The sequence below is a fragment of the Sus scrofa genome, chromosome 9, assembly GCF_000003025.6.
Source record: "Sus scrofa isolate TJ Tabasco breed Duroc chromosome 9, Sscrofa11.1, whole genome shotgun sequence".
Classification (NCBI taxonomy): Eukaryota; Metazoa; Chordata; class Mammalia; order Artiodactyla; family Suidae; genus Sus; species Sus scrofa.
Genome location: NC_010451.4, coordinates 105,489,968 through 105,513,330, shown reverse-complemented (window position 1 = coordinate 105,513,330; position 23,363 = coordinate 105,489,968). Strand labels below are relative to the sequence as shown.

The window sequence follows — 23,363 nt, the reverse complement described above, 5'->3', positions numbered from 1 at the left end:
GGTAGGAAGCTCTCCCAGCACCTGATGGAGAAGGAAATGATAACTGTGAGACCTGGCCAGGCGCCTTGAGAGAAACCAGGCTGCCTCATCACTTCTTGCCTGGTGTCGGCATGAACTGGGGTCAAGACCACGGCTCAGTCTTGGTGACTCCCTCAGGACCTAGGGAGTCATCTCAAGACGGGCTCAGGCCAGGAAATTCTAGAGACCCAAGGTGCCGCAGACCCTCCGGTGACCGACCTATCCCCTCTGACCACCCCAGGTCCCTCAGCAAGGATTCTGGCAGTGGCCTCTACCTGGTCTCCTGGCCCCTTACCCTGCGGCTCCTCCAGGCCGAGCTCTGCCCCTGGCCCGAGTACTGTGTGTCCCTGCCCTGCTCAGAACTCTCAGTAGCCTCAGTTGTCTGCCCACAGAGTAGAAGCTTAACCCCTTTAGAGGTGGATGTATGATCTGGCATCTCCCACTTGTCCAGCCACTACTGCCAATGTTTTAACCCCTTCATTTCACGTTCCAGGTGTCCCAGTCTAACTGTAGCTCCTCAGCACACCTCCGTGTGTTGACACGTGCTGTTTCCCTTATGAGAAGCATCCCCCTTGCTTGTCCCTATACATGCTTAGGGTCTTGCATGAGCATCACTTCCTCCATGAAGCCTTCCTGGACTTTTTTTTTTTTTTTTTTTTTTTGGTCTTTTTACTGCTGCACCTGCAGTATATAGAAGTTCCCAGGCTAGGGGTCAAATGGGAGCTATAGCTGCTGGCCTTTGCCACAGACAAAACAGCATGGGATCCAAGCCACATCTGTGACCTACACCACAGCTCATGGCAAGCCAGATCCCCAACCCACTGAGCAAGGCTAGGGATCTAACCCACATCCTCATGGATACTAGTTGGATTCATTTCCATTGTGCCACAGTGGGAACTCCAAGCCTTCCTGTACTTTTGTACAGACTGAGATGCTCCTTAAAGCTTCCATTAACACTCAAGATACCACTATAAGAGCTACCGTCACAAATGGTACTTATTTGCATCTCTGTCCTCCCCTGCCCCTGCTGCAGCCCCAGGGTTTAGCATGGAATCTGGCATCCAGCAGGTAGTTGATAAATGAGTGCAATGTGAGTGAACGAATGAAGGAGTCTTTTAAATAGAGCTGCTCTCTCCCCGTCCTCATAGGGCTTCTTCTGATCCTAAGGGAAACAGCAGGTATAAACTGATCTTTTGAGTTCTTGAGGAGAAATCAGGGTGCCATTTTCCATCACAGAATTATTTTTCCCCATTATAATTACTAGAGTTTGGAAGGGAGAACTGGGTCTCAGAGGAAAAACCCTCTGTGCTCCGGCAAGAAGGGAAAGATTTTTTTTTTTCAGCTAAAGAGGTGACAGTTCCAGTCACACCCATACCGCAGCCCCTGCATGTCATATCCCAGGATGCATCTGACCCCATGAGGAAAACCCTAAGCAGAAGTGAGGGAGTTCCCACTGTGGCACAGTGAGTTAAGAATCCAACTGCTGGAGTTCCCGTTGCGGCTCAGCAGTAATGAACCTGACTAACAACCATGAGGATGCGGGCTCAATCCCTGGCCTTGCTCAGTGGGTTAAGAATCTGGCATTGCCGTGAGCTGTGTTGTAGGTCGCAGATGTGGCTTGAACCCTGCGTTACTGTGGCTGTGGTGTAGGCCAGCAGCTCCAGCTCTGATTTGACCCTTTAGCCTGGGAACTTCCATAAGCCACAGGCATGGTGCTAAAAAGACAACAACAACAAAAAAAGAATCCAACCGCAGCAGCTCAGGTCGCTGTGGAGGTGTGGGTTCAATCCCTGGCCCAGCACAGTGGGTTAAAGGACCCAGCTATGTAGATTGTAGCTGTGGCTTGGAGTCAGTTCCTGGCCTGGGAACTTCCATGTACCGTAGGTGCAGCCAAAAATAAAGAAAGAAGTAAAATAAAGAAGGGAAGTGAGGAGGTGGTATGGCATTCCAGAGAAGGTCCTTCTTGGGGTCCTACTTAATCATCCAGCCTCTCACACAGGAGATGGGGGGGGGACACTCTGAGGCCAGTTTGTGCCTCTGCTGATGTAGGTTTGGGTGTCAAGGGAGTGGGTCACAGGATGAGGGAGGAAAGGTGCGTGGACTGAAGGAGTAGACACATGAGCCGGCGAGGAAAGGAATAGAAAGACAGGGGAGTACGAAGACGGACAGCAGGATTAGAATACGCAGGCATCCAGGCGGGTAAGATCCCTGCCAGGGCAGGGAGGCATCTGGAATTTAAGCATCTCACTGCTGCCTGCTCACTGGGTTTTAGATGAGCTAGGTAAGAACAATGGACAGCTCCCTGGGTGTAAGCTCAGCCGACCTGTCAACTTGCAGAAATGCTACGAAATAGGGATTAGAGTTCAGGGAAGGGAGATCTAGGCGAGGACAGCTGGGGAAGGAAAAGGGAGAGAGGGAGTCTGAGCCACGAAGGTGGGTAACCACGGTCCTTCCTATTTGCAGAGCACTTGGTAATTTTTAGATGCTTTCATGGTCCCACTCCCTTTTGAGCCTCAAAGCTACTCTGTGCTGAGGTGAGAAAACACAAGCCCAAGGTGATAAAGTGGCTGGCCTGAGATGACACACACAGCTGGGCTGTGATAAAGAGCATCACCCTTAGAGCTCCCTGAAACCAAACCCCCTTTCTGCCCTTCACTTTGCTGAATAAAGGCCCTGGGGCAACCTTTCTAAGCTTCGGGTTCTTCATCTATAAATTGGTGCTGAGGACACAAAACCATCTCCCACATGAGGGCACAGCCTACCCTAGCAGGTGTTCAGTGGGTGTGTGACCAGGGAGAATGAGAGGAGTGAAGGATGGGGAGAGGTCAGCCTCCTCCAGAGGTGAACTTTGTCATCACAATGGCTCCTCTACCAAGAAAGGTGACAGCTGCAGGCTGGTCCTTTCCTAAAACATTTGTGCTGCTTAAGAGTTGGTTTGCTTTGTAATGTGTTAAGTGAATTAACCTTCACTGTGAACATCGAGTCATTCATCAAACACTGATTGAGCCCTTCCTAAATGCTAAATTGTAAGGATGTCACTGGAATAACTCCAGAGAGGTGGATACACTTGGTCCAGGATCCCATCTTCAGGTTGCTCATGGTCTGGCCAGGCCACCGAGACACAGAACTAAAGCCTTGCTCTTTGATAAGTGTGGCAGAAACACCGAGGAAGAAACAGCTAGCGCTGAGAGAAGAGGACGCATCATCCACACAGAGGCGGGTGTGTTCTCGCTGAGAAGGGAGGAGGGCGCACCAGCAGAAGGAAACCGCCCCCCCCATGTAAAGGCCCAGAGCCTGGTGGATGAACACAGTATTCAGAGAGCGAGAGCGTCCGGCTAGGCTGTGATGGAAGGTACCCCGGGCAGGAGCTGTCGGGAGCCAGCGGTGAGGTTGGACATGGTAACCTGGGCAGTAGGGAGCCCGCAAAGCCTTCTAAACAGCAGGAGAGTGGGTCAGATTTGCATTGGTGGAAATGGATTGAGCACTGAGAGAGGCTAGAGAGAAAGTCCAGTGGCTGGATTTTCATCAGGGTTCAGGCATGAGGCCTGAAGCGGAATGCAAAAAGGACGACTGAACGTTGCAGAAGGCTTTCGAGTGGATGGTGATGCTGTTAACGATAGAGATTTTTAAAAACTCAGAATGTATTTAATTTGAGGCCAAGTCTTTCCGGAGTCTGCTGTTGGTCAACTGTGAAGACTAAAACTCTTGAAGGTTTAAAGAAAATGTGCTTGGCATTCTGGATGGAGATGGTTTGGGTGCAGGGCGGCTTGCCAGTGCTGGATTCCAAGATGGAGAAGGAGGGAGAGGTTGAGGGGAAAGATGCTTTCTCAGGAAGGGTCACCCTGGAAAGGAGGCTGGGGCGCTGGCAGTAGCCAGGGATGCTGTGCTCAGAACAAGCTTCCTAAAAGCAAAGGCTGAGGGTCTGAGCCCTAGTCCCAGGTCCCCGCCTTCCCTGGCAGGAGGATGGAGGGGAGGGGGTTCTGTCTCTCCCTCTGGGTCAGCGTCGGCTCCAGCGCTTGAGGAAGGCAGTGGATGTTGTGTGGAAGGCCAAGGGCAGCCCCGGCAGGCAGGGCCCATTGTAGCTCCACGAGCGGGAGTTGATGACCTCTGGTGGCTGGAGGTGGAAGTGCATTTGCAGGCTGCTCCTAGGCAGAGCCGGTCCTGGGCCAGCACTGGGGGCTGTCTTCTGCTCTGTGCTAGTGCTTCCTGCAGAATCCACTTGCTCCCTGGTCTCTTCCATCTCAGAGCCTACCCTCAAAGGCCCTGATACCACTTATGCCCTGATGTGAATTTCTCTGGGCACTTATTTTCACTGCAAGGCTTTTTGTTGTCATATGTGATAAGAAAGGCACTGAGCAGGTAAGGTTGGTTTGGCCTGGGGGTGCTTTAAATTCCCCCTGGACTCGATGCCCAAGGCTGCACCACTGCAGGGAAGCTGGTCACAAGGGTACTCCAGAGACAACCTGTGCAGCTGCATTTACACCACCGTGGCAGGACTCTGGTTTTCCTTCGTTATCTTCCTCTCCTCCGGCTTGCTGATTTTTCCCATGGTCTTGGGGTATTACGGCTCTCCAGGAATATAAGGGCATTTAGTACCGGTTGACCTCCCAGTTGATCTCCTGGCTGATCTCAGAGACCACCTCTGAGCTCCATGCCTTGGGAAGCCCTGATTAACAGAAGTGCTTGCGTCACTGAGGCTCGTGCCGGGGCTTCCGGCTTCCAGGGAATCTGGCTGAAGCCTACAAGGGGGGACATAACAGTTCATCTTAGGACCAGCAAGGACGCACATTGCCTCCCTTGCTTTGGGGGGACAGGAGATGACACCCTTTGTATGAGAGGAGGCTGGAGTTCTGCCCACTCTTCCACAATGTGTACGCAGGTTTGAGCTTTCACCACTAGTCCAAGCTCAGGCAGTGCCTAGGAAACTAGGGATTGAGAGGCAGGTGGGGTTGTGAGGTAGGCTGAGGGCTCCTAGAAAGGGATCAAGTCTGAAGGGGCTTCCTGTTCAGCTCTGTCTGTCCCCTTCTGCACCCCCAAGAAGTCCTCCAGTATGGAAAGCTACCTGCTCCCACCAGTCTTCAGCCGCCTCCTCCTCCACCCCTCCCTCTACTGTGGGACCAGAGGGGCTAAGGGCACAAAAAATTCTGACAGTAATGATGACTTGTGCCCAGACGTAAACCCCAACAGGGTCAGTAGGGTGGCATCAGGGTCAGTAGGGTGGGGACGGCATGACCTTCTCTCTGCTTTTTGCTTTAGCTACAGTTCATTGAAGGCCAATTATGTGCCTAGTGCCATGCTAAGCACTTTGTATGTACTATCTCAGATAATCACTTCAAATATCTATCATGGCCTTCATTGTACTACTAAGGAAACTGAGGCCAGAGTGGGGAAGTTTTGAGATAAGTGAAGCAGAGTAGCCTCGTTTGCCTGCCTGGGCTTTTTACTGCGAGGCTGTCCTGCCAAGGAGGCAAAGAAGAGCAGAAACCAGAGCTGGTGCACCTGCCAGGCCAGCCACCCTTGTCCTCATTCCTACAGGAGTCAGATGGCTTTCCCGCCATAATGCATCTAGCGATAGAAAAGGCAGGATTTGGATCTAGGTTTGTCTGATTTCAAAGCCTGTGTCCCCAGCCATTATCCCAAACTATCTTGCAACACCCTCTATAGTCTATAGTCTTTGCCAGAACAGTGGCAAGGCATAGGCATGTAATTCAGCCCTACTTGTCCTCCTTGATTTTATTTTACTTGCTCCTGGTCACGTTTACAATTCATCCAAGTCAGCTTGTTCACTTCTCCCCGCCTCCTAAGGGGAAGTCCCACATCATTCTTCCCAACAGCTAATTGCTTCTTCCCACAGTTGATGGACGAGGTCTTGGCCCATCACCCAAGTCACTGATGAAGACGTTTTAGCCTTCTTGGCCAGGGATGAGCCCCTGTGATGGGCTGGCACGAGACCCTGATAACCAAACCTCCGCTGCCTGGGCCACTCATCCCCATTGCTGTGTGGTCTGACCACACTTTGCCCACTTACTGAGGGTGTGTGATATAAGAGGGAATCAGAGCCGTGCAAAGGCCAGGAGAGATTATGTACCGTGCTTCCTCTCTGCCCGCCAGGCCTAACACTCAGCCACAGAATAATATTAGATTAACCTGGCAGATTTCCTTATTTCCCGTGAACTGTGGTTGATTATCCTGTTTTCTGTTTGCTTAAGGTATTTACAGATTGGTTTTCTGAACGTTTTCCCTATCTTTTTCCATACTGAAAAAAGTACTATTGGAGTTCCCGTCGTGGCACAGTGGTTAACGAATCCGACTAGGAACCACGGGGTCTCGGGTTCGATCCCTGGCCTTGCTCAGTGGGTTAAGGATCCGGCGTTGCCGTGAGCTGTGGTGTAAGTCGCAGACGCGGCTCAGATCCCGAGTTGCTGTGGCTCTGGTGTAACCTGGCGGCTACACCTCTGATTAGACCTCTAGCCTGGGAACCTCCATGTGCTGTGGGTGCGGCCCTAGAAAAGGCAAAAAGACCAAAAAAAAAAAAAAAAGGAAAAAGTACTATTTATTCATTGACCAGGATTTATGTAGCACCTCCTATGTCCGCTGTACCAGGATCAGACTCTGTAGCTGTTTTTTAAGCTGATTCTTGGAATTCCTGTTGTGGCTCAGAGACAACCAACCCAGCTAGTATCCATGAGGATGGAGGTTCAATCCCTGGCCCTGCACAGTGGGTTAAGGACCTGGCGTTGCTGTGGCTGTGGTGTAGGCCAGCAGCCGCAGCTCTAATTCTACCCCTAGCCTGGGAACTTCCATGCGCCAAAGGTGCAGCCCTAAAAAAATACATAAATAAATAAGCAAGCAAGCTGATTCTTAGTGATTGCCTAACTCCCAGACTCCAAGAATGTCCTAAGTATTTCAATTTAAAGAATTTAAATTTGACATGAATAGTGTCAAAATGCATCAAGAAAGCCCAATGGAATCTTTTCTCTGAAAGCCTTTTAAAATAGGGTAAATTCCAGAGTTCCTGCTGTGGCACAGTGAGTTAAGAATCCTACTGTAGCAGCTTGGTGGCAGCAGAGATGCAGGTTTGACCCCTGGCCCCATGCAGTGGGTTAAGGTATCTGGCATTGCCGGAGCTGCAACATAAGTCACAGCTATGGCTCGAATTCAGTTCCTCGCCTGGGAATTTCCATATGCCACAGGCTGTGGTGCAATGGGATCCGTGGCATCTTGGGACTGCTAGGATGCAGCTCAATCCCCAGCCTGGCACAGTGCGTTAAGGATCCAGCGTTGCCGCAGCTGCAGCTTAGGTTACAACTGCAGCTCGGATCTGATCCTTGGCCTAGGAACTCCATGTGCCTTGAGGCAGCCAAAAAGAAAAAAAAGAAAAAAGAAAGAAAAGAAAATTGGGTAAATCTCTTTTTATTTGGAATAACTTACTATCCCTGCTTGAAAGGCAAGAGCCTGGGTAACATGACTCTTTCAAGGATCAGCCAGTAATCAAAGATCCTCAAGATTCTGCCAGGCCAGGAACATAGGCACTTGGGGCCTTTGCGGAAGGAATTGGTGGAAGAAATCACCAGCCCACAGCACAAATACCATGTGTCTTCAGGTTCATGCCTGTCAAAGCCATCTTTCCCCTGTGCTGTGAAGTGGAGCAGGGCTGGCAATGATTTCTGCAGGCCTAAAGTTGTTCTCAACCATTCTTTTAAGCTTTGTCTGTTGATGATGAAAGAATAAACCAGAGTTCCTGTCGTGGCTCAATGGTAATGCAGCCAACTAGTATCCACGAGAGTGCAGGTTCAATCCCTAGCTTTGCTCAGTGGGTGAAGGATCCAGTGTTGCCCTGAGCTGTGTGGTGTAGGTCAAAGACATGGCTCGGATCCCACGTTGCTGTGGCTGTGGCACAGGCCGGCAGCTGCAGCTCCGATTCGACCTCTAGCCTGAGAATTTCCACATGCTGTGGGTGCGGCCCTAAAAAGACCAAAAAAAAAAAGGAGAGAGAATAAACCATCATCTCCAGGCAAGAATCGCTGGCAGGAGAACTCCTGGCCCTGTGACACTTTGGTGGCCCTCAAAATGGCACCGTAAGATTCTCTACCTCTGATCCCTCTGGTCTTTGTAAGACATCACTGGACAGGGAGGGGAATCTACTTGGTACCAGGATAAACATTTTCTTAAAGCCAGAAGGCCCTCCTTGGTTCCAAAAGATAAACTGAGTCAGGTCAGCACCGAGGAAAGAGCAGCACCCAGGCAGCTGAAACAGCACTCAAGAAGCAAGGTGGATGCAGCCAGGAGGGTGAGAGAGGACTGTTCTTGGCTGTGGGATCCCTTCCCAGGATGAGACAGAGGCACAGAGATAACGAGGGGATAACTGTGCCAGTGTATTGGACGCAGCAGGAGAACAGGCTGCAGCCCTGGGCTCCCTGAGAGAGTTCATCCCAAGCGAACAAAACAGGCTTTATGAAAGCAGCAGGCACGGAGTGGGGACTCGGCTTTCCCTTTCAAATGTTGCTCCTCAAAGAAAGGACAGTAGCAAGTGGATGAATGCAAGTAATCGTGAGACTTGGGGAAGTGTGTAAGCGCATCCTTTAAGATCGACAGGGAAGGAACTTGAGGGGCTTTGGTTAACTTCCAGGGGAACTTCGGGGCTTGTTTATCACCTAAGCCAGTCGACCAGTAAATCGTTAGTAAGTCGTCTGGGTGTCTGTCGCCAGCTGTCTACCCAGCTCCTAACAGCACACAGAGGTGTTGCAGTTCTGTGACTAGACCCAGAAAAGGGGGGAGGTACCCAAACTGTGATAACAGGGGTTAGGATCTTTTGGCTTCTTTCCAAATGGGGAAAAAAAAAAGGGGGGTGGGGGGTACTGTTGTTCATGGTCTGCTGCCCAGGACTGGGACATTGTGCCTACTGGCTGGGAGACGTGGAGGCAGAGGCGGGACGGGAGTGAGAACAAGCACGGGGGAGAAAGGAGAAGACAGTCCCAAGGTGATGGTGCCCGGGCAGCCACCCTCGCTCACACACACCAGGGTCTGTGTGTAAGTGAAACAGGAGCCAGGGCTCTCAGGGCTGGAAAACGATTGAACCTCTGAGACAGGTTTTCCCCATCATGTGGCACCATCTTGTCTTCATTTCCTCCTCTGTTCATCTGCCTGGGATCTGGGGTCTGTTCCAGTTGTAGTGAAGAAAGGAAACTAAATTCCCACCTGGACCAATTTCTGACATTTATGCTGGGGAATGAGGGTGTTGAGGTCAACTTGGAAGGACCTTCACTTCTCTCTCCATCTCATTTCCTCCAAAGATGTGTCTGGCCCTTCCCACTACCATTGAGCTGCCTGCTTCTCTGTCTTCTCTTAAGTCCTAGAAGAAGTACCTTCTCCACTCAGGCCAGGCAGGTCACCTTAGAGGGGACACCCAAAGCCTTTGTGTGAAAGAAGGGACACCGAAGGAAAAAGGATGGGGGACAGTCCGCAGATTCCTCCTCTCTATGGCCCTTCTCCATTAGCTAGCAGGCCCCCTTAGAACTCCCACCCAAACAGCTCAATCTCCCTTCTCCTCCTGCTGCCAAGATGTGGCCTCAAGGGTATTTACTCTGTGGCTGCACTCCTTACTGTCTCAGCTGGTCTTTGGAGCCTTTGAAACATTCTTGATCAGATTTTCTTCCCTAACTCCCCCCCCCCCCGCTTCCAAGCTAAGACAACTCAATCCCAAAGGACCCCACATCAGCCTTCCCTTCTTTCTGATGGGCTCCAATTCCACAGCTGTCTCCAGGGCACTGGAATCGAAGTCTCTCTGGAGTTCTGGAAGCATTGGCAGAGAGGGTATGAGGGGACCACCCTCAGGTAGGGGAGAAAACCCCAGATCAGGAGATCTGTCACAGACATTCGCTGGCCTGGCTCAAGTTCAATTACTAACACGCAGTAGGGAAGAAGCATCACCAAAGAACTAAGCCGCCTGGCACTGTCTCAGGGGCTGGTCCTGGTGCACCTGTGCTTGAGTGGCTGCCTTAAGGGACATGCCAGAGCTGGGCAGTGATTTTAGGGGAGAAACATGGACTGGACTGTGAGTATTTGAGGACCACTTGCCTCCGTGTCTAAATTTATTTCAATTGGCACGATTGCTCTGGATTATTCTATCCCAGCCTCCTATCTCTGTCTGCTAAGCTCATGAGTACTCAGCATGTGACTCATACCAGCTCATGCAACAAAAGCTGGATCTGGACCTCAACGCACTTGGCTTCACAAGAAAGTAGATCCGAGGAGGCCACGCACATGCTAGAGAATCTTCTCGCCTGCTCCTAGCCCGCATGTTCGCATTACCACTTGAAGTTGAACTTTTTTGCTAAAGAAATAAAAATCAGGTGCAAACAAGGGAGACAAATAAATCAACAAAAGCTTTTAAAGCAGGCTCTTAGAATATTATTTTTAAATTCAGAATATTGAAGTATAATTTAAGTTCCACGAGTTTTATAATTTGTGGAGTTTTTTTTTTTTTTTTTTTTTTTTTTTTTTTTTTTTTTTTTAGTTTGCACATTGAATTAGTTTTTAATTATGGTAAAATACACGTAATAAAATTTACTGTCTTAGCCATGTTTGATATACAGTTCAGTAGTGTTAAATACATTCCCATTGTTGTGCAGCCCTTCGCCAGAACTCTTTTCAGCTTGCAAAACTGCACCTCTGTACCCACTAAACAGGAGCTCTCTGCTTCCCTCCCCTCATCCCCTAGCCACCATCATCCTACTTTCTGTCTCTATGAACTTGACCACTGTAGGTGCCTCACACAAGTGGAATCACACACATGTGACTTGCTTATTTCACCTAGCATCGTGTCTTTAACATTCATCCATGTGTCAGAATTTCCTTCCTTTTTAAGGCTGAGCAATAGTCCATTGTGTGTATATACCACATTTTGCTTTTCCATTTATCCATCTATGGACATTTGGGTTGCTTCCACCTTTTGGCCATTGTGAGTAATGCTGCTCTGAACATGGTGTACAAAGTTTTCTTCGAGACCCCAATTTCTATAATTTGTGTCTTTTAAAATTGAGTGAAGGATGGAGCCTGGAAGAATTCCAATGGCTTTGCACTTTTTACCATTTGGAAGAAATCAGAAATGCAGCACTGTTTTCACCATGTAATATCTTTACAGCGTCTTAGCGTGCTGACTTTTCAAGGGCTTCTTGTGCTGTTCTTCAGCGATATGTGAGTGCTTTGAGAACTGCCCTTCAACAGAAAGTAGCAGCAGTTGAACAGTATCTCAGCAATTGAGACACTGATCAAAGGCAGGACTGTGAGTGACATGGTGTCTTACTAAAAACCGCTCTTCCAGTTCCCCTCTCCTGGGACATGATGTCCCACCCACGCTCCCCCCCCCCCCCGCCACACACACACCCACCCCCCTCCCCCCACCTACTCTCCTGGCCAAGAAAGCACGTGGTCCCGGCTAAAGGCCGAAGTCCAGCAGCAGCATGCCCCACCACTGAGTGCCCTTTTCACTGGCAGGGACCTAAAAATAACATTTGGGATCTGATTTCAAAGTCAGAGAAGATGCAGGGGCTGAGGGGTTCCTGAAATAATTTCATGAACAAATTGATCAAGGAAATGATCTGCCAAGGCATCTTAGAGAAGGGAGAGCCAGCCGGCTGTGTGGACAGATCAGACTCCTCCTCCGTGAACCCAACCTGTCTTTCATGCCCGCTTTTGTCTGCAGGCCTGTCTAAGCCATGTTCTAGCCCACTTGGCATTCAGACAGCTCAGTCAGCTCCCCTCTCAGCTCAGAGATGATTGGGGGGCTGAAGTGCTAGCGTTCCGCCCTCCCGCAAGGAGGAAAGGGAATCTAGTTCAGGAACCAAAGCAAAGCTTATTCTGCCACTCATCTCATCTTTGAAGACCCCGAGACAGAGTCATCTGCATCCCCCCAGACACAGGGTCCTCCAGCATGAAATGCACAGAAATCAAATGCATATCCATTAGAGAAGAAATGGCAGGGAAGTGAGGCAAGGTGACAGATTCTGAGGAGCAAACATATACCTTTGTGCTCTGTCTCCTTAAAATTCATCCTCTCACCTGCCAGCCTTGAGCACTGCCTATTTACATAACTAGCTGCCGAAAATGGAATATTAGATAATGTTCCATGGCGGCTCACTCAATTTGAGCCCATCCCCAGGATCCGAGTGATCCAGAAGTCCTCCGACAGCATGTAGCGTGGCACGCTGGCCTGCAGCCATGCCTCCGTGCAGTGTGAGCCTGTCAGCGCTCCGAGCTAAGCAGATGTCAGGCCTGATCGCCGGGGTGGGAGACCAGCCGGGCAGAGGGGGGAGGGGGCGTGATTCAGCACGCAGCTCCGTGGCACACCGTCTGCGGGGACCGACAGCATCCCTTCCTGAGCCTCGCAGCGGGCGCCGTGCTCTGCCCAGAGTGCTGTCTCGGAGGCTGCCGACCAAAGGGACTGAGACGGGGGTGGGGAGCTGCAGGATCTATGGGGACGACCGCTCCAGGAGGTAATCAGTCAGCTCTGATGCCATCCCTGGCGCTGTGCCAGCCTCACACCCCCTGTTGGTCCTTTCCAAGGCACACATCTCCTTGCCGTCAAAACTGGAATCCTGCTGCTCACTTATAGGAGGAGTATAAATAAGTGATAAGGAAGGGTCCTGATGGCGATAAGCGGGGAGATCTTCTCAGCAGACCAGATGTATCAAAGAAGGCAATTGTGTGTGTTTGTTCATTTCTGTTTCAGTGTTCCGGTTCCCGTAGTCAGTTTAGAGAAAATTCCTAACCTAGTGAAGGCAGATGGTGCCAATGTCAAAATGAACTCTACAACCACTACTGCGGTCTCTTCCTGCTCCACCTCATCCTCTGCCGTCTCCGCCCCGCCGTTAATTAAGCCAGTCTTGATGTCCAAGTCCGTGCCACCTTCCCCAGAGAAGATATTAAACGGCAAAGGAATTTTGTCTGCCGCAATAGACAAGAAACACCAAAATGGCACCAAAAACAACAGCAAGCCTTACAGGAGACTTTCAGGTACGTGTCTGTGTCCTTAGTCTGGCTCACGATCAGGCCGCAGTTGAGTCCATCGCGTCCGTAACAAGGGAGTGATGTGTTCTTATCATGAAGCAGGTCTGTTGCATTTTAAGGGGGACACAGAGTTTGCCTGCAGACAGGACTCCCCTCCCTTCACCTAAAAAGGCAAGGGAGAACTGGTTCTCTCATCCCCCGGCCCGACGAGGTGCCTCTCTCAGCTCAGCACTTAGCAGGAAGTACCCTAGTGACCCCAAAGCAGGAGGCCCCTGCCCACCCCCGGCCCCCACAGCAGTCTGTGGATTTTGAGGTTCTTGTCATCCTGCTGACAGGCCGAACCACCCCTGGGTGCCAGGAAGCCTCACTGCCATGAGGTCAGACAGCCCACCTTGATATGTCACAATAGCTCAGGACGGGCTTAGGGCAGTTGTGTTGGTGCTGTCTGCCCCTCTCTGTCCTTTGATCTGGTTGGTTTCCATGTGGGTCCTGTGGTCTGGGGCTACAACTGCCTTGCCCACATAAGCAGATTGGAATTCTTGTTGGGCAGGACTTAGACTGGCCCGGCAGATAGGGTGTTGAGGGTCTCTAGTTCTACTGGGTTTTCTGAGTAGGCACTGGGCTGGGGCACCCAGAAAAGCACCCACGGACAGTCCTAGAGGCAGTGGTTGCCCTTAGGGGCCCCCAAGTGGATGATATTTGCTTTGGGTTTGTTGCAGAAAGAAATCTGACAGTTTCACTTTCTCCAAAAGACCAAGAAGAGCCATAAACTTTATAATGTCTTCATACACTCTGGGCATTTATCAAATGTTAAACAGAAAAGAGAAAATACGCTTGACCCTTGAACGCCTCAGGGATTGGCGTGCCAACCCTCCATGCAGTCGAAAATCCCCACGTAGGGAGTTTCTGTTGTGGCACAGTCGAAGCGAACCCGACTAGTATCCATGAGGATGTGGGTTTGATCCCTGGCCTCACTTAGTGGGTCGGGGATCCGGTGTTGCCATGAGCTGTGATGTAGATCTCAGACACAGCTTGGATCCTGTGTGGCTGTGGTATAAGCAGGCAGCTGTAGCTGCGATTCAGCCCCTAGCCTGGGAACTTCTACATGCCACAGGTGGACCCTGAAAAGAAAAGAAAAGAAAATCCCATGTAATTTATAGTCGGCCCTCCATATCTGCAGTTCCTACATCTCCTTGGATGCAACCAACCTCCAGTCTTGTAGTGCTGTGGTATTTACTACTGAAAGCAGCTGCCATGTAAACGGACCTGTATAGTTCAAACCCATGTTATTCAAGGGTCAACTGACTAGAGAAAGCCATCCTGTGAGACAGAAGCTATGTTCTTATGAGCATAATTCCTAAGCGCCCCAACAATTGTGGGTCATTTTTATTTTCTCCTTCGGGTTTGTCTGTATTTAAGTTTTTCTATCTCACATCAGGAGCTTTTAAAAAGTTTATGTCTTGGAGTTCCCATCTTGGTGCAGTGGTTAACGAATCCGACTAGGAACCATGAGGTTGCGGGTTCGATCCCTGCCCTTGCTCAGTGGGTTAACGATCCAGCGTTGCCTTGAGCTGTGGTGTAGGTTGCAGACATGGCTCAGATCCCGTGTTGCTGTGGCTCTGGCGTAGGCCGGCAGCTCCAGCTCCGATTAGACCCCTACCCTGGGAACCTCCATATGCCGAGGGAGTGGCCCAAGAAATGGCAAAAAGACAAAAAAATAAAAAATAAAAAGTTTATGTCTTAAACGTACCTCAGGCCCAAAGCATTCACGGGACACAGTTATTTCACTGGACACCCCCCCAAAAATCTCTCCACGCCCACTTCACCCACTGTCCAGAAAGAAAGGCAGAGCTTGGCACTCTCTTTGAGGGTGTGCAGCCTCCCTGTGTGATGGAGCCCCCAGCCCCTGGCTCTTCCTGCAAGGAAAGTTCACTTTCGCTCTGCAGAGGAGGCAGCAGCCCAGACAATTAAGTAGGCCTGGCTGGGTACAGTGTCCAGAGGCTGGGCTTCCTCGTCCTGGCAGGAGCATGACCGTGGCTTCCAGCCTGCACCTTAATCTGAAGTTGTTTGGGGCTTTTTTGTGTGTGTGTTTGTTGGTTTTACATTTTGTTGGTGGTTTTGTCTCATTGGGTCTTTTGCTTATTTCTCTCTCGCTTTCACATTTGGCAGCCAGCTCCCATCCCCAGCCAAACAACCTGCTCAGCTCCAGGCCAACACGAGCGCTGGTGTGGATCTGGGCACGGGTCTGACTCCAACAGGCCCAAGGGAAAGAACTCACACCAGGCAGCCTGGGGCCTGACGCCCAGGCCCTCCCCGGTGGGCAGAGAGGCCTCACAGGAAACAGGCATCTCCAGGCCTAGCAGTTTTCTATTCTTAAAAGTGAAGCAAAAAAAAAAGGAAGAAGACAAAAGCAGAAGAAGGGGTGGGATGCATTTTGATAGCCACCCAGGAAATCTGTCTTGAATACGGGAGAATGGTTTTATTGCAAACCACCACTGTTGCAAACACCCCACGGCTCCCAAACCTTCTTTTAAAAACAGAATGCATTCATTATTATGGTCAGTTTACTCCACCAAGTTCAGACGGTTTCGCAGGCGAGGAACCCTCTTTTTAGCTTGCAGCCATCGGAGTCCCTTAAGGAGATATTCCACCAAGTTTATATCCACCTCCCACCTACTCATTCACCCATCCACCCACCAACGCTGCTGCCCACCTCCCTGAATGCCCAGAAGAGCTGTGTCATTCCTGACACAGGTGTTTGCTGGCTGCCTTCCAGCAAACGACACAGGCCAACAAGAGCTGGAATTTTAAAGCCTAAAGGGTCCTTAAGAGATTGCCTCCTGGCCCCTCATTTTCCAGGGGAGGAGAGCATTTTGGTAATCCGGAAGGAGCAAGGGATGCAAAATGGGCCTGAAAAGAGCAGGTTCCTTAGAAGTAACCTCAACAGAAGCCATCGACAGGCCAGCAAGCAGACAGAAGCTGGCGAAAGCCTGCTTCCATCAGCCTTGCTTCGTCCCACAGGGACAGCTTGCCCGGCGCATTCCCACCTGGAGCAGCAGGCCCCGTGGTGGAGGGGGCAGAGCAAGCTGTGAACTTAATACGCTCTGCCCTGTCTGCACCTTCAGGTTCAGCCACAGCATTAGGTCCACGCCCAGGCTTTGCCCACACCCCTGCCTGTGACACTGCCGAAATGTTCCTGAATCAGGGAAATGATTTTTCTGGTCAGCAAGGCTGCGTGGAAAGCCTTGTGCTGAGGACTTTGCAAAGCATGAGAGAGGCAGGTCATACTGACATGGCACGGAAAACTCTCCCACTGAAATGGCTTAAAACGAGCAAGAAGGCAGGGCAGGGAGGGGAGGGTGATATATCCTTGGAGCTCCCGGAACAGGGGGATGGTAAGAAGTGGCCCTTGGGCCCCAGGTGGCTCTCCCTGGTCTGTAGCCAGTCCTGCCCAAAGTGCCAGGTACCTGGGGAATTGCTGGGAGCAAAGCAAAGTGCGAGAACAACGTGGCTCCTTTCCCTCCATTGCCCGCCCCCACCCATCCCGCATCCCTGCCACATCCCTGCCGAAGCTGGACTTGGGAACTCTTGGGTTCAGAGGGGAGCACCATCTTCCCCCAGCGGTTCTTGAAGCATTTTAGCAGCTGGTTGGGGAAAGAAAGAAACAACAACAACAACAGCAACAAACCAGATTGCCTGACAATGTCTCACTTGTTGGTGCAAATGTGCATTTTTTTTTAAATGTAGTCTTAATGCCAGATCCTATTTAGTCTCCTTTTTTCTTATATTTTTTGTTTGTTTCTTAAACCAGAGAGAGAATTTGACCCAAATAAACACTGTGGAGTATTGGATCCCGAGACAAAGAAACCTTGCACAAGATCCCTCACCTGCAAGGTATTTCTCTTTCCATAAAAAATACTTCCTGCTCTCACTGGGGCCTTTGTCGAAATGTTTGCATGCCACTCTCTGCACACGGCAGGGTGTGGAGCCTCGACATGACCCCCAGCTGTTCTTTGTAAGGGAAATGCTTTCTTCTCTTCCATGGTAGCAGAGTGCCTGCCTCAAGCTGGCTGGCTTTTTAAGAAGGAAAAAAAAAAAAAAATAGGCTTCCCCTGTTACTTGTGAGGCCAGACAGTAAATTGTATTTATAGGCACTCACAGGCGGTTCTAAACCCTGCTACGTTTTAATGTATGCAGGAGCAGCGCGGCGGCGGCGGCGGCAGCGCCCTGAAAGGCAGCCCCGGAGGGGAGGACGAGCCGCCGCGCCCGTGATCCGGCCACACCGGGGTGGCCAGGGCACCGCTGACCCAAGGCGGCCGCCAGTGGGTAGCCCCCAGCCCCCTATTTCACGCTGAACTGCTAGTGCCTCTTGGGATGGAGGCCGTGGCCCTCTCTGCTTGGTGGCTCTGTGTGTCTGGGCCAAAGCGAGCCTCCCACCTGCACCTGGGTTAACTCCAGCACGCCCTCACCGGTGCCTTTCATCAGAGAGGTTCTCGGGGGTTCTGCGCTGAAGCTCGTCATCTTATGCCATTTTTTTGGAGGAAGCTTCGGCTCCTTAATGCCAGGAGCGTAGGGCATGGTTGCATTTGCGTGGTCTCTGCCTCTTCGCAGCCGCAGAACAGGAGCCGTTGCCTTGACGTTGACTTTTCAAGCACCTCTAAATTCCCATGAATTGCTGTTTCTGAAATGGAGGGCCTGGGGAAGCAGGTTTATGTGCTGATCAAAGAGGCTGTGCTTCCCATCTCTCTTCTCCTTAGACTCACTCACTAAGCCATCGGAGGGCAGTCCCAGGCCGGAAAAAGCAATTTGACCTCCTTCTGGCGGAACACAAAGCCAAGTCCCGGGAAAAAGAAGTTAAAGATAAAGAGCATCTCCTGACTTCGGCAAGGGAAGGACTTCCAAACCAGTCCGGGCCGGCGCAGGACTCGCTGCCAGGATCTTCAGGGAGCTCGGGCCCAGAACCTAAAGTCGCGTCCCCTGCAAAATCCAGGCCACCTAATTCTGTGCTTCCTAGGTAAGTCCCACCTTGGCCGTAGCAGCCTGGAATCGTGGGCAAGTAACTGCCTGGCTGGGTCGTGTGTGGTCTGATCACGTGGGTGAAAGGGGACTCCTCATAGTCCTTTCTCGTGAGGCACGTGTGAAGTTTAAATGGGAAAATGGGCATGAGGGGCTCAGCCCCTGCCACGCGTAGCGGTCAGGGGTTTACTGTTGCCGTCGTTGCCATCACCATCATCCTTCGTAGCGGACCTGTATCAGTAGGTGTTTTCACAGGGCAAGAGTCAGCTGGAAATAAATACCTGACAGGGTGACACTCCGCCACCAGGCAACTTTCTGGTCCCCTGGGTTTTTTGATTAGGTGAAGATTCCTGGAGCAGAGCGTGAGGAAAGTCTGGGGGGAAATGGGGAGCCAGCACAGCTCAGGAGCCCACCTGCCAGAGTATTCTGTGAATTTTTTCTACAAGTGTCTGGGGGTCAGGGTGAAGGGAAAATTGGTGTGACAGGCTGTTTGTCCTTACGTTTCCCTCTACACCAAGAAAGCCAAGCCACCTCTTGGAGGGGTTATTTGGTTGTCCTGGACAGAAAGGAAAGAAAAGAAAGCAAAACCCACTTGGATTAAAAGCAACTCAGGGAAGTTCCCGTAGTGGCGCAGTGGTTAACGAATCTGACTAGGAACCATGAGGTTGTGGGTTCGATCCCTGGCCTTGCTCAGTGGGTTAAGGATCCGGCGTTGCCGTGAGCTGTGGTGTAGGTTGCAGACACGGCTCGGATCCCGAGTTGCTGTGGCTGTGGTGTAGGCCAGCAGCTACAGCACCAATTCGACCCCTAGCCTGGGAACCTCCATATGCCGCAGAAGCGGCCCAAGAAATGGCAAAAAGATTAAAAAAAAAAAAAAAAAAGCAACTTAGGGAGTTCCCATCGTGGCGCAGTGGAAACGAATCCAACTAGTTTCCATGAGGATGTGGGTTCCATCTCTGGCCTTTCTCGGTGGACCAGGGATTCAGTGTTGCTGTGAGCTGGGGTGTAGACCACAGATGCAGTTTGGATCCCACGTGGCTGGCAGCTGTAGCTGTGATTCAACCCCTGGCCTGGAAACTTCCTTATGCCGAGAATGTGGCCCTAAAAAGCAAAAAAAAAAAAAAAAGAGAGAGAGAGAGAGAGATTTAAAATCCATGCATGTGTGTTTTGACAGGCAGTGGAGTGCCATAGGAAGCCACAGGCCAATATCCAGATGACAAGATGGAACCCTCATTCAAAAATATTGATTGAGTGCATGTTCCATAAGCAAGGTACTGTTAGGGACTCTCAGGCAGTGGCACAGAGAGGAATGAAACTAGATCCTGCTTTTTAAGAATTTAGAGTTTACAAGATGAAACTCAAATATCCATAAAAAAACACCATAAAAAGGAAACAATAATACAAGTGTAGATAACTATATCATCTGATTATTTTTATTTATTTATTTTTAATTTTTTGCTTTTTAGGGCCACACCCATGACATATGGAGGTTCCCAAGCTGGGGGTCCAGGAGGAGCTAATGCTGCCGGCCTACACCACAGCCACAACAATGCCGGATCCTTAACCCACTGAGTGAGTCCAGGGATTGAACCCTTAACCTCATGGTTCTTAGTTGGATTCATTTCCGCTGTGCCGTGATGGGAACTCCAGTCTGATGATTTTTAATGCATGCAGGGTGAATCTCAAAGAGTAATTGTCCAGGCAGCAAGCAGGCATTAAGAGAACCTAGTTATGGAGTTCCCATTGTGGCTCAGTGGTTGACGAATCCGACTAGGAACCATGAGGTGGCAGGTTCGATCCCTGGCCTTGCTCAATGGGTTAAGGATCCGGCGTTGCCATGAGCTGTGGTGTAGGTTGCAGATGCAACTCAGATCCTACGTTGCCATGGCTCTGGTGTAGGCTGGCGGCCACAGCTCCGATTAGACCCCTACCCTGGGAACCTCCATATGCTGCAGGAGCGGCCATAGAAATAGCAAAAAGAAAAAAAAAAAAAAAAAAGAGAGAGAGAGAGAGAGAACCTAGTTACAAAGGAAGGGGAAAGAATTTATTTTTAAAGAAAAAGCAAATATTTGATGGCAATTGTTGCTGACCTATCAGGATCTCTCATGCTGTCCACTTTGATGCAAGCCTGACCTGTTGGACAGCCAACACCCCTGTCCTGGACTCACCAGCCTCAGCCTCAGGCATTTAGGAAGATGGAGTCAGATGGAGTGGCCACCCCCACTTCATCATCATAAGCATTGTCACAGCGTTACCATCACCCATTCACTTGCCACTTTCCCAGCCTCCCCTCATCTTGCCAGATGGTTTTATAATGACTTCTCACTATAATGCCAGATGTTGGTGCAGGATATTACCCTTGCTTTAGAGTCCAGGAGACAGCTCTGCTCCAAACTTCTAGGAGGGGCTTCAGTTCTATATACGGTGGCTTTCAGATGTCTTGGTGGCGATGGAACTTTTTTATTCCCACAAAACCATACATAGTACTCAATGTCAAAGCAGACTTGCCTCCACCTGAAGCCAGCTAAGCCCTGCTCTCATCACACATGTACCCAGAGCCCACTGTCCCCCAGCCCATCCAAGGGATCACCTCAGATTCCCCAAGGATCCCAGGGAACCCAGCTTGAAAACGCTCGTACCATACAGTTCTCCATCAATTTTGACTGATGCAGGCACTTCTCACCCAAACAGTGGTCCCTGGCTTAACAGAGGAGCCAGGAGCAGCCATCAAAAAAATGAAACAGGCGACCATGGAGCCTTCAGAACCTCTTCTTTCTGTTCCTTTTTGGTTTAATTTTAAGGGCGTGTTTGTCAATAGAGACATGCCAGGCATTTATGTTCTTTGAGGGCAGCAGGAGAAAGAGAGTGAGGTTAATCTCTAAAAATAATTATCTCTGAAAGGAAGGGAGGCAAAGGCATATGTTACAAATGTTGATAAGAATAATTTTTGAGGACACTTTTCAAGGGTTTTATAGGCACCAGGAAACTCCGGGGTAAGCTGTCTTCCAAAGCTAGTGGGAAATGTCATCGTCGTCATCTTTAAGTTGTTTTAGGTTCAGACGAGACCCCATGGCATCAGAAATTGACAAAGATGATCAGAAGCTAATTACTCACTTAAGACTTAAAACAACATCTGTTTTCCTCATGTAAATGATATCAATATAATAGATATTTCAATCACATTCATTATATCTAATTGGCAAAAAAAAGGATGATCACACATGAGTGGAATTTGGTAATCCCTTCCCAGTCATGTATTTCTCTTGAAGGAAGTGCTAATGTGTGTGATTTTATTTCTTAAATATTGATGACCTTGAAAATATTCCAATTCTCTCTCTCTCTCTTTTTTTTTTTTTTTTTTTTGGTCTCTCTACGTCTGCCCCTGGGGCATATAGAAGTTCCCAGGCTAGGGGTCGAATTGGAGCCACAGCTGCCAGCCTACGCCACAGCCACAGCAACTTGGGATCTGAGTCATGTCTGCAACCTACACCACAGCTCACACAACACCGGATCCCCGACCCACTGAGCGAGGCCAGGGATTGAACCTACATCCTCATGGATAGTAGTCGCTTTCGTTACCCCTGCGCCACAATGGGAACTCCAGTTCTCATATTTTTGAGTTGCAACCCATGCTTGTCAGGGGTTCCTAAAAGAAGGACTTGGGTCTAGCATTGCAAAAGTGAGTTAAATAGCAAGGGTTGGAATGGCTTGGGAGTGCAAGGCTCAACTCCTTGGCTGCTAACTCGACAAGCCTCGTCATGATTCTTAGCCTCTCTGGCCTCAGACTGCTCATCCGGGAAATGGGGCTAAGGAGAATTAAATGAGATAAAGTGCTAAGTTCATAGTAAGCACTCAGTTAATGGTTGCTGGTAGTAAGGGGTAGTGGTAGTCAGTGGGAAAGCAGTGGGAGTTAGTGAAGGCCTTGGTGCCACCTCATCTCCAGTCACCTGTCCTCCTGCCCCTCAACCTGGGGGCCCTTGGATAACATACCCATTAGTCTCCCCACAGACCCCAAGGACTATAGATGACCAGGCCAACCAAAACCATCAGGGTTCTCTTGGAGAGGGGGTGGAGGTGGGGCTCTAACCAGCCAGGCTGTTCCCCAGGAGGGAAGGAGGAAAGGTTGGCTGTGGAGGCCAGTGCTGACAAGATCTGGGCACATGCCCCTCTGTCTCATTAATGCCCACACATCTCACCCTAAAATATAAAGTGGCGAATGCCAATGAATCTCAGACTGATAAGGACAGCGTGGGGAGAGGTAGAAGGTCCTAGATACCCGAAAAGGGGCAGAGATGAGCCTGGACTGAAAGCAGCTTCAGTTCGTGACTTGTTTGATAATGTCATTGCCAAACTGGAAGCCATTTCTCTCCTGGGCCTACGTTTGTCTCTCTGGGCTTTTTCTATAGCTACTTCTCCACTGGGGTTGGGATGGGGTTTTTGAAGTCAAGCAGACAGAGCCAAGTCTCATTTCCACCTCTTGTTAGTTTGGCAGCTGATGTCCTCATCTGAGAAAGGTAGGTCATGGTTACACACATCTAATGCAGTGAGTAACTTGGATAAGAAAATGTACATCCCGGGAGTTCCCGTCGTGGCGCAGTGGTTAACGAATCCGACTAGGAACCATGAGGTTGCGGGTTCGGTCCCTGCCCTTGCTCAGTGGGTTGACGATCCGGCGTTGCCGTGAGCTGTGGTGTAGGTTGCAGACGCGGCTCGGATCCCGAGTTGCTGTGGCTCTGGTGTAGGCTGGTGGCTATGGCTCCGATTGGACCCCTAGCCTGGGAACCTCCATATGCCACGGAGCGGCCCAAGAAATAGCAAAAAGACAAAAAAAAAAAAAAAAAAAAATGTACGTCCCGTGTCTACACATAGTAGGAACTCGGTCAAAGTGAATTGCTTTGCACTCTCTTCCCTAAATTGCTCTACTGATGCTCGTGCTTCCTCAAAGTGGTCGGGGTAGGGACTTGAAGTTGCCCTCAGCAGAAGTGGGCCAGGACCATCAGCCAGCATCACACTCCCTGTGTTTAGATCAGACTGCTAAGTGGAGAGGGGAGGGGTGATGCAGGGCTGAGGAAGAAAGGCTGGATGCCCACTTAGTACTCTCTGCCAGACTTTTTCCACACTTTCTCATGGCCGGTTGCCCCATTCCCCATCGTCCTTGCCAAGCCTTGGCTTTTCTAAGACACAGGCTGGGCCAGCACCCTCTACCCGTCCAGGTTCCACTGTGGAGGGCATCAATCAGAGCTGGGAGGTCTTGAGAGCATCAGGGCCTGGATGGTGCCTACTTCCTGAGTGACAGGGGCCTGAAAAGGAGAAGATTCCGA

At 50.3% G+C, this 23,363-nt stretch overlaps 1 protein-coding gene across 17 annotated transcripts in view; it reads left to right on the top strand.

The window, feature by feature from the left end:
* ATXN7L1 (ataxin 7 like 1) overlaps positions 1-23,363 on the top strand; it is a 461,024-nt gene that overhangs the window by 412,307 nt on the left and 25,354 nt on the right. For all 17 annotated transcript variants that reach the window (XM_005667724.3, XM_003482700.4, XM_021063506.1 and 14 more), the window contains 3 exons: positions 12,749-13,032; positions 16,838-16,920; positions 17,784-18,040. In XM_005667724.3, coding sequence (XP_005667781.1) covers positions 12,749-13,032; positions 16,838-16,920; positions 17,784-18,040 — 624 coding nt within the window. The remainder of the gene's footprint in view (positions 1-12,748; positions 13,033-16,837; positions 16,921-17,783; positions 18,041-23,363) is intronic.